This window comes from Magallana gigas, chromosome 6 (genome assembly GCF_963853765.1).
Source record: "Magallana gigas chromosome 6, xbMagGiga1.1, whole genome shotgun sequence".
Lineage (NCBI taxonomy): Eukaryota > Metazoa > Mollusca > Bivalvia > Ostreida > Ostreidae > Magallana > Magallana gigas.
In genome coordinates, this window is record NC_088858.1 from 52,553,043 (window position 1) to 52,564,122 (window position 11,080).

General features: G+C 30.9%; 1 protein-coding gene across 1 annotated transcript; it reads right to left on the reverse strand.

Moving 5' to 3' along the window:
* Positions 1-9,567: 9,567 nt before the first annotated feature.
* LOC105330465 (glycine-rich protein 1) lies at positions 9,568-11,080 on the reverse strand. The gene is made up of 3 exons (XM_011432152.3): positions 11,043-11,080; positions 9,967-10,680; positions 9,568-9,653 (listed from the first exon to the last, which is right to left on the reverse strand). The coding sequence occupies exons 2-3, from the start codon at positions 10,675-10,677 to the stop codon at positions 9,645-9,647; spliced, it is 720 nt and encodes a 239-aa protein (XP_011430454.3). The 5' UTR covers positions 10,678-10,680; positions 11,043-11,080; the 3' UTR covers positions 9,568-9,644.

The following is an 11,080-nucleotide window of genomic DNA, read 5'->3' on the forward strand; positions in this document are numbered from 1 at the left end:
AGAACATTTTTTGTTATTATGTAGTTATTGTATAAGAATATAGATAAAGTTAAGTATTTCAAATTTCAGGGAATTATCATTTCTCGTGAGTTTGTTTAACAAAAACAAAAAAGCATTTTAGTGTTCCCGTTCATCAGAATGTTTGAGGTCACTTGAAAAAAAAAAGGCAGATTCAAAAGTTGACTGTCAGCTAGATCTTTAAAATAAATTGCATAGCAAGCATTTTATAATATGAATGATATATAGTGAATATTTGAATACGTTAGAAATAATAGACGATTCACATTATGAACTAATCGATATTCTATCCATGTTTGTTTAATGCTTGAACATTCCACGATTGATATGAATATAGTTATAAAGCGGTGTACGTAGATGTTCAGTTAAAACATTTTGTATGAATGTTGAATCTAGTATTAATAATAGGATAGTGAAGATTTTACCACCAAAAAAGTGGTGGGTCTTTTTTTCCACTAAAACCATTTTTATAAGAAACTGTTTTAAGCAGATACTCTGATTAATTGATTTTCAACTAGCTGATACAGTTTTTACCAAATGACTTATTATATGTGCTTGAAAGAGCTTCATAACGGTCCAAGTTGCGCTGGAGTAGAACGAAAACGTAGAGAAATTTGTTGGTCAATGCTCATTTTTGGTTTTCAGTAATCATACTTTGCGCAATACAATAAGAATGATAATAATTTGAATAATGAATAATAAAATGCTTTTGAATTTATTGTTTATTTGATTAATTTACTGAATTTATATTAACAAATCTCTATGATAAATTATTGATTTTAATTTTTCAATAGTCAACGTTTCTTACTTACGTAGCAATATCCGCTCAACGCTTGCCTATTAAGGTAGCAAGGGACAGTTTCGAATAAAGTACCCGTCAATATTTTTGTAAAATTGAGATTTGCTGTACTTGAAGGCTTATGAGTGTTGCTAAAATTCATGAAATGATTTTAAATGATTATCATTAGTTAGAGGGGTGTCTCTTGTTGAAATTGATATGCAATATGTAGGCCCCTTATGTTAGGTACATGAGAATCAGAAGTAAAATGCGAAACCTGCGGCTATGACTGTTGTGCTGACTTTACACAGTGAAATTGCAAGTTACAGACGGGAGGTAAAATAACACGAAAAGTAGGTGGATGGGACATTGAAAACTATACACCGGTAAGTTTGTGACATGTTATAGTGCAACATGCACGCGGTACGGAAGGTCAACCCTCTGCAGGGAATTAGCTGGGGTAGGTCTAAAAAGCTGAAAAATCATGAAAAATTAGCAAAATATGAAAGGGTCAAAATCTCATTAAAACCAGTATGTAGAGAATTTTACAGGTTTTGATTAGTAATTTTCTTCAGAAATTGGTGATTGGCCTTATAAAGAGTGAATTAAAGGTATTTGTGCTGAATGGGAATTGAGGAAATTCTAGTTACAGAGTTCCGAAGACATGCATCCCTTGGCTACAATGAATTGTATAAAAAAAACTGTCCCCTGCCACCTTCAAGACTGCATGGTAATTTCATTTTTCTCCTTTGAGTGTAATTTTGAGTGGATTTTGTACCATAAGTAATACATTTTGTGAAAATGGATGATTTTTTGGCTATAGATGTCATGACATGATTTATTAGCTAAAATATTCAAGGGGAGTAACTCCCTCTTAAATGTGTAGAATGACCACCACTAGAGTAAATTGGCTTAGAGAGTAGGCATTTCCTATCCTGATGACAATTAAAGGAAGTGAACATGAAAAAATTATCAAGGGCTCAAATTTGTCTGTTTGATGTGTATAATGATATCTGAAAACCGTTTAGACAGAACTTTCCTCAGTAAGAAGATATGCCACTTAGAATAACTAATTCTTGCAATCCATGAGCGCTGCCATATTGTTTGATTCATTACCTCCCTGCTGGGTTATCTCTAAGCATCTAAGAGAGGGCAGCACTGATGCTGACGCCAGTGAGACACATTGCATTTTTACACACGTTTAGTTACAGAGATAAAATGCCATCATCAAAATGTGAATTGAAACTTGCAATGGATGTAAAGAGTTGTGATTTTTAAACAGTGTTTATGGAGGAAGATTTTGGATCTCAGAATGATGCATTCCCACCAGCAGTTAATGTGACATGTAACTAGAATGGAATGTCCAGGGATCAGTGTTATTGTGACCTATTTTTTCTTGCACTCGGGAATTTCTTGTTTATGAGTTTAAACATTATGTGTGCTACATAAATGAGCACACAAGGTGCATTGCACAGCATCCTGACTTTTAAAAAGTGTCTTAGTCCTGTTATTCTTCTGACAGCATAAACAGAACCGGCGTGCATATATCATCAAGAATTAAGATAAAAACAAATCAGAAAATTTTCCAGGGCATTTAAATAAAAAGTAACGGTAAGAAACCCCACAAAGAAAATGAAATTACATGTTTATATTAATTTAAATTGAAATCTAAAAACAGCATTTTATTTATGTAAACACTGACTGCCACATCTCCGTACAAACATCTGGAATGCGATGGTCTCATATTTCACAAATTAATTTATCTTTATTCATTTTTTGCACAAATCATATATAGTTATCTGAGGTTCATTTATAGAAATGTACTAAATCCTTGTCTTCTCATGACAGTACACAACATTTTTCTTCACATCAAGGCATATTTTCTCTTGTAACTTTTATCAACTCTGAACATAAACACTGGCCTAGTTCCAACATTGACCCAGTCACCAGCAGCAATGTGGCTTATCTACGTCAGAGAACAGATGCATGCTGGGGAATAATGGAATACCTCCATAAACCTTTCACTGAGAGTGTTAAATTGATAAAATCTCTTGATAGAAATAAACAAAAAGGTTACAGACCTCATTTTTAAGTTTCAAAAGGCTTTTAAAATAAATTAAGCAACAATTAATTTTTTCATGTTCACTTCCTTTAATAGGCTTAAGTTAATTACTGAGATAAGAATAAATACTTTAAAACAGTTTTTATCAATTAAATCATTAAATTTATGAATTTGCAGCCATTTTGCTGTCTGATTTTATGAAATAACATTAATCCACCTGACTTATATCACCCAATTATTTTAAAACAGCATATTTTTATTTCAAATGAACTTTACATGTAGACAAATGCAGTTATCAAAGTATACAATATGTCAAAAAACTCAAGTTTTTGCTCCTTCCTATCAAAAAATGGTATTTTAGATGTATTTACAGAATTGAAAAAGCCACCCCTTCTTTCCAATGGACTCCATTACCATTACATTTAGGATATGTAAATGTACATTTGACCTTGAAATAACATCTGCTATGATAATTACTGTTGAAATGAACAAAAAACAACATATTTTTACCCTTTTATTGAATATATGCATCAAAAATGTACAAAAACATGTAAAATTTGAACATTTTTCATGGAATTCTCAGCCGTCCCCAGGTACCCGGGTGTGTTTGAATTTCATTTTAATTAAACGCACACATCACACTTGTAGGTCTTACTAATTTAGCAAAGTTAAAAGGAGACTAGAAACCAGACTATATAAGATATCCACTAAATATGATTATAGGCTTAGTTTTTCATGAAAACAAGAAATCACATGTAGGGCGGCATGACTTTTTGTGAATAAAAATGCAACAAATTATCCATTTACCAAAAAAGATCAATTTCAAATACCAGTGATGGTTGTTTTCAATTATGTGTAAGAAATGTCTCAAGGAAACTGCCACAAGTTTCATAATATTAGGTTAAAGTGTTCAAACTAATGCTTCATGTGAAAATCAAAAGATAGGGGGAGGGTATACATGTAAAGGGATTTCTAAGTGATGTGATGCTTTTATCATGATAATATCAAGCAGATGTATGTAGTATTGAATAAGGTTTCTTATTTAAGGAGGTTGAACAACAGTTGACCTCTAAAAGATTAGGTAAAGATGCTTTATTTATGGAGAGCCCTGTGAATGTGTGTTAAATAGAGGAAACTGGAAATGGTGGGTTCATTTAAATGGCCATATTTTTCTTAAACCTCAATGGAATTGGCAAAATGTGGTGTACTTTTTTTCAGAATAGCATAAGCTTTTTAAAATTAAGACAAGATGACTTTTCAGAGAATGTAAGTGTATGTTAAAGGTAGCAAGGGACAGTTTCGAATAAAGTACCCGTCAATATTTTTGTAAAATGGAGAGTTGCTGTACTTGAAGGCTTATGAGTGTTGCTAAAATTCATGAAATGATTTTTAATGATTATCATTAGTTAGAGGGGTGTCTCTTGTTGAAATTGATATGCAATATGTAGGCCCCTTATGTTAGGTACATGAGAATCAGAAGTAAAATGCGAAACCTGCGGCTATGACTGTTGTGCTGACTTTACACAGTGAAATTGCAAGTTACAGACGGGAGGTAAAATAACACGAAAAGTAGGTGGATGGGACATTGAAAACTATACACCGGTAAGTTTGTGACATGTTATAGTGCAACATGCACGCGGTACGGAAGGTCAACCCTCTGCAGGGAATTAGCTGGGGGAGGTCTAAAAAGCTGAAAAATCATGAAAAATTAGCAAAATATGAAAGGGTCAAAATCTCATTAAAACCAGTATGTAGAGAATTTTACAGGTTTTGATTAGTAATTTTTTTCAGAAATTGGTGATTGGCCTTATAAAGAGAGAATTAAAGGTATTTGTGCTGAATGGGAATTGAGGAAATTCTAGTTACAGAGTTCCGAAGACATGCATCCCTTGGCTACAATGAATTGTATAAAAAAAACTGTCCCCTGCCACCTAAAAAATAAATGCAATTTCTGAGATAATAGAAATCCCAATCAATGAAATGTTCAATTGATTTTTAAAAAAAACAACTCTTCAAATAAATCCAACCGGACGCATTTTGGAATACGATATAAAAAAAGACAGAAAACAAAATATATATGCTAGAATATAAAATCGCGAACACCGATTTTTCATTATATTTCCTGATGGTTTACATCCGTCAAAAAATAATAGTTAGATTTTAAAATCAGCGAGATGTGCTTCTCGCGATTTTACGCGGTTGTTTATTCCCTGCGTTTTATTTGGAATTTATAGTAATTCATCACTTACGGTCACACTTTGGAAATGACAAATTATGCGTTTTAACGAACAGGTTAAAAGAAAATGAAGATAAAAAACCGATTTTAAATTCATTTTAAGCTGTGGTAATGAAAAAATGACAATAACAAACGGTTAACCATCTCAAAAATCTCTTTAAATCTCTTTAGTTGTTAAATTTTTGTGTAAATCTCTTAAGTTATCATAAATGTCGTTTACCTGTTCAAGTATATTTTTAGGTATATTTCTGGTGATGAAAAATCGACAAATATTCATACCCCATCATTTTGTGTCTACAAAGCTACATACAACATTACTTAGTACAACAAACCGAGAAATAAAACAACAGAATATAATAACACACTTATTTTATGGCAGCCCAAGTATCCAAAGAGGTACAACTCGTGCACGCATTTTGTTTGTCACGGTTGGATTATATATTATTTAAGAACTACATCACTTGAACAAAGTTTGTTTTTAACAGGTCTAGGAATTCTCTCGTTTTGCTGACATAAAATGACATGGAATTTCAAAAATGAAATTATCTTGATCGTCAAAATAGTAAACAGTAAGTAAACAAAACTAGAGTTTGCGAATTTCCAATTGCACACAATACACTACATTGATTACATTATCTTACACATATTGTTTTAGCTAGGGTCAATAAGGCTTTTCTTTCATTATATGTTGGTATAATGACAATTTGTTCGTTTATTCTATAAGATTTTTTAATCAAACAATATAAAATATGCTTTAAAATAAAAAGCAGAATTTTATACTCTGATAAGATATAAAGTAAATATGGAAATGTAATTATAACAAGTACTATTTTTTAAACATTTTATAGTTCAATGAAATAAAGTTTGACCAAAACACAGTCAATAAAGTATTGCATTGTTTTTGTTTTGTTTTGTTTCTAATAATAAGTTTTCATCATATATATGTACGTACGCTTCGGCATTATTACATTGCCAAAAAATATTCTTGTATTATATCTGAACTAGAAAATGTTTTAACTTTAAAATATATATCGTTTACAATCTTTTTATAAGATCATGTGGTGATATAAATATGTGTTTTATTGTGTTATTTCCTGTAACAATTTTATAATTTAAGAAAATCAACCACTAAAGTTATTCCTTTGAGGAGTTCATGAACAAATCTTGACTTGCTGTTTTTAATTTATTTTGAAAAAAAAAAACAATCCTTATCAAATTTATTATGTTTTCTTGCAGAGAAAATATATAAAAAAAACTTGTTATATGCATTTAATTTGTTAAATTTCGGCCACACCAGGTTATGATTAATATATTGTCATTTGCAGAAATAACTCTATGATTCAGTAGTTTAGTTAAATAAAAGCAAGATTTTAAGATTTATTCGAAACACTAGTGGCCAGACTGTGGTTTAGATTATGCAACTGTTGCATTTGTTATGATATTTATTGCCAAACGTTTTAACAGCAAATTAATTTTTTATTGCTGTGGTATTTATTTAATGGTGAAAGTAATGGCTTTTTTGGCGTTTTTATCTAATAATTATTGTTCGTTAGTAAATGATTTTTTAATGTATACAATAAAAATAGCATGGTACTTGGTGGTTGTGGCATTCATGAACATGAAACGACGTAATGTCTAGAGTTATGTGCTAGGTCCCTTGATCTTTTTTTATTTATGAGTAACCGCAACATGTTATTTCCTTAGGTGCGTTTTAATGAAAAAGAAATGAATGGTTCATTGTTAATGGTTTGAGCACAAACTAAGTAAACTTTATTTGAAAAATTATTTTTTTTTTTCAATTCTTTTTCATTTTGTATCTTCATAAGATTTTTTGTAACGTAGCTAATAATAACAAAATTAGCATTTGCAGTATATCTTCATGATTGTTATTTTTTAATTATAATTTTATTTCAATTTAAATTAATTTTTCCTTGAAAATTTTACATGATATATTACAATTGTTGATAAATCCTTCTTTTCTTAGTTGTGTCTTTCAAACATCAATTTCAAAATATTACCCCAAAAGAAAATAAAGCAAATATTCTTAATATGTAAAATAACTAAACTACTACTAAAAAAAGAATTAAAAATCTTCACGCGCGATAAGTATCAGACAACAAGAATGAAAAGAGGCTAAACATTTAAAATGTTTGATACCATCCAAAACAACAACACATTATTTCGATAGCTCCTCTGTATTAACTACATAGTTCTTCAGACTAAATACTATATGAAAAAAGATACAGTGCAATTTCAAGAGGTGAATCAAATGTTTACGAAACTCATTTTTTGTCACTATAACTTCAGACTTTTTACCACTAAAGTCAGTTGCAAAATCGCCATTACCGTGAAAAAAAACCCAGAATTTATATTTAATAATGTGTTGCACGGTGCGAATTACAAATGCGAACGTAGGCGTAAAATGACGGTAGTACTTTATAAGATATAATACTTTTGATCATGATAAAATATTATTGCATCGGAAAAAAGTCTTTAGGGAAGGAGTTAATTCAAATTGCATACATTTACATTCAGTGTATATTTTCCCTAACGTTTGCATTCGACATCTGAGATGTTTAATTTCCTATTGACACACTCTGCATTGCCACGATGCATGAGCGCAAGTATTAAAGTCATCAGTCGTTTTGAATATAGTTATCATTGTAAGATTAAAGAAAGGTTCAATCCTACATAAGTAATTTGATACATATTTGTGAAAATAATTGTTAAATCAATTCTTTCTGTTAATAAAAACGATTTTGTCAACGTTTCTATCACTAATTTTAGACGCAAAAGCGAACTAAGTGACATAATGTTAATATGGCTGCTCCATCTATTCTCAAATCCCTGAACAAGAACGCATGAAAAGGATTTAAGCGAAGATAAACAAATATATCAAAAGAATAAGCATGAATATAAAAACGGTCGTTTCCACCGTGTGCTCATTGTCAGGGTCATGAAAAACGGGAGATATCGTAGTCACTCCAGCATAAAAGTATTGGTCTAACAAGTATGAAAAACGTCAGTTAGTATGTCTTTTAATGAAACATTGTTCTTGCTGAAAAGGTCCTTGTATCGACATAGACAAAAAATAAGCATTCAATGCTTAAGCAATTTTGTAAGCAATTTGTTCGAGAGATATATATATATATATATATATATATATATATATATATATATATATATATATATATATATATATATATATATATATATATATATATAAACACAAAAATAAGTCCAATGCTCAAACAACAAAAAAGTTGTTTGAGCATTGCAGTATTTTTTGTGTTTATTCATCCCCGGTACCAAGAAAAAGGATTTATTGAATATATATATATAGATCCAGAATAAAAGTGGCAGTGATCGGATGAAATATAGAAAACTTAAATGAATAAAAACAAAGAGTGCGAGTAAAACATAAGCGCTTTCATTTTCATCTTCAGATGTTTTACAATAAGATGTTTTATATTTTATAAAATGACAGATCCTATTTTTCTAATTTCCAATTTATTGTATAAAAAAAACCCAAGGAAAAAAAAAAAAAAAAAAAAAAAAAACACTAGTGAATAGTACCGTAAGGGACAAAATATAGAATATAAAATATCTGAAGATGAAAATGGAAATGAAATGTTTTACTCGAACTTTGTGTTTTTATTCCTTTAAGATATAGATAGATAGATAGATAGATAGATAGATAGATAGATAGATATATATATATATATATATATATATATATATATATATATATATATATATATATATATATATATGGCCAAGGCTGAAAGAGGCCAAAATGCTTATTGCAGATGAATTCAATGGCAATAGTCTTCTTAAAATAACATTTGATTAGTTAATTTAATAAATTTGACACAGACTGATATACTTGTTTATATTACCCACACTTTTCAGGGCATTTTCATTTGGATCAGGATAAAGAATTTTTTATAAATATTTTTTTTTTCGATCATTTTTTCAAACAACCAGAAACGTAATTATTCAAGGTTTTTTTTAATCTTTAAAACTTAATTGTATCAACCTAGTGTCCCTCTGAAACGGTACTATTCACTAGTTGTTTGTAATGTTTTGTTTTTTTCTTTGTTTTTGTTTTTTTTTACAATAAATTGTGAATAAGAAAAATATCATCAGTCCAAAAAGGTTGCTAAAAGTCTGAAAACTTTACTGAAACTGTTTATCGGATTATCAAAATATACAATGGATCATTAATCATGGTTTATAAACATCACTGCTTTAAAACTACTAGTACATGCATTAAAATAAGCACATTTGTAATTTCTATAAGTTAAGAACCCTTTAAAAAGGCATCGACTGTGATTTAAACCCCATTTTTATAAAATTTAGATATTACTAGTAGTATTTAATATAGATATAGGATGCACATTCCAATATTCAACCATTATCATTCATCGGATTTTACACATAACACAAAATGTGAATGAAAAAACTAAAAAATAATAGTCAACAAACATTTATTGCACAACCAAAAGCATAAAAAAAACAATATTCATCAGGAGATAGGACGGCTTCGCTTAGTACACCTAAAATAATAATAAAAAATAAATTTTATAGAGACTTTAATTAGTTAAAACTTTGAACTCATACTTAGGTACGACAAAAATAATTCCTAAAACTGGGGTGGGTGTATTAGGAAAGCTTCAGATAAATATCATTAAACAAAATATTAAGCTTTTCATCATATATTTATTTGAATTTGTTTTGAGAAAAAAATTATACCTATATGTTTTTATAATGTTCTATTAAATATGTTGGTAAGTTGAAAAAAAATGTTTTCAAGAATATATTTAAAGAAGAGTTAAGAAACTTTATAAATTAAATAAAACAGAAACATACCTTATTACGTCTTCCAATTCTTCTTAATCCACCACCAACAATGTTGTTCAATCCTCCGAAACCTCTATTGAAATTGTTGAATCCACTAGCGGCAGCAGAGGAAGCAGCGGCTGCATTACCAGCGGCAGCAGCTGAAGCGGCGGCAGATCCTCCTCCAACACCGAAATATGGATTGCTGTAGTAGGGGAAAGACTGGTAATATTGGTTGTAGTAGTTGGGATAGTACTGGGAGCTGTGGATGTTGTTGTAGATTTGTCCTGGGTAGTAGTTGTATCCAGGCTGGTAGTAGTTGTATGGAGCAATCACACCTCCAGATCCAGAGGCGGCAGCAGCAGAGGCGGCAGCAGAGTTACCAGCAGCGGCAGCTGAGGCGGCGGCGGCATTTTGACCAGCGGCAGCTGCGGCAGCGGCGGCAGCGGCGTTTCCGGCGGCAGCAGCAGAAGCGGCAGCAGATCCTCCTCCGATTCCAAGCAATCCAGTGTTGAGTCCTCCAGTTCCAATAAATCCAGAGTTGACTCCTCCCAAGCTACCGGAGCTGATGATTCCTCCATAGGTGCCGTAGGGGCCTACTGAGTTGACGCCATAAGTACATCCATATGGCCCGCAACCTCCAAAGTGGTTACTGTTAGGGTAATAATCACCAGCTTTAGGGTAATAGCTATCAGCTGCAACGCAGACAATGATGCAGGCGAGGGAGAGCGTTTTCAACATGTTCTAAAAAAAATAGAAAACAAATCTTAGTATTAATTTTTGTTATCAATGTGCCTTAGTTTATATTATACTTTATATTAGGCGCTTTTCGCGTGTAACTAAATTTGAATTTTTTTTAAAATGTGTACTTTTTTGTATTAGAGTCGGACATTTTTTGCGATTTTAAACTTTCAATACGCAAGCAATACCGATGATGTTTTATGCATACTGAATATTTTATAATGCAATGGTTATCGCGGAAAAAACGAAAAATATATTATCGCAAAAACCTGCATGAAAGGTAATTCTTATATTACTAATAGTTTTTAAATGTGTAAAGAGTGAACATTAAAATGTCTTAACATATGTGTATTACATTGACTTACTGCTTTTGCTCGGTCAACTGGAGAGTTATCCTGTGTTC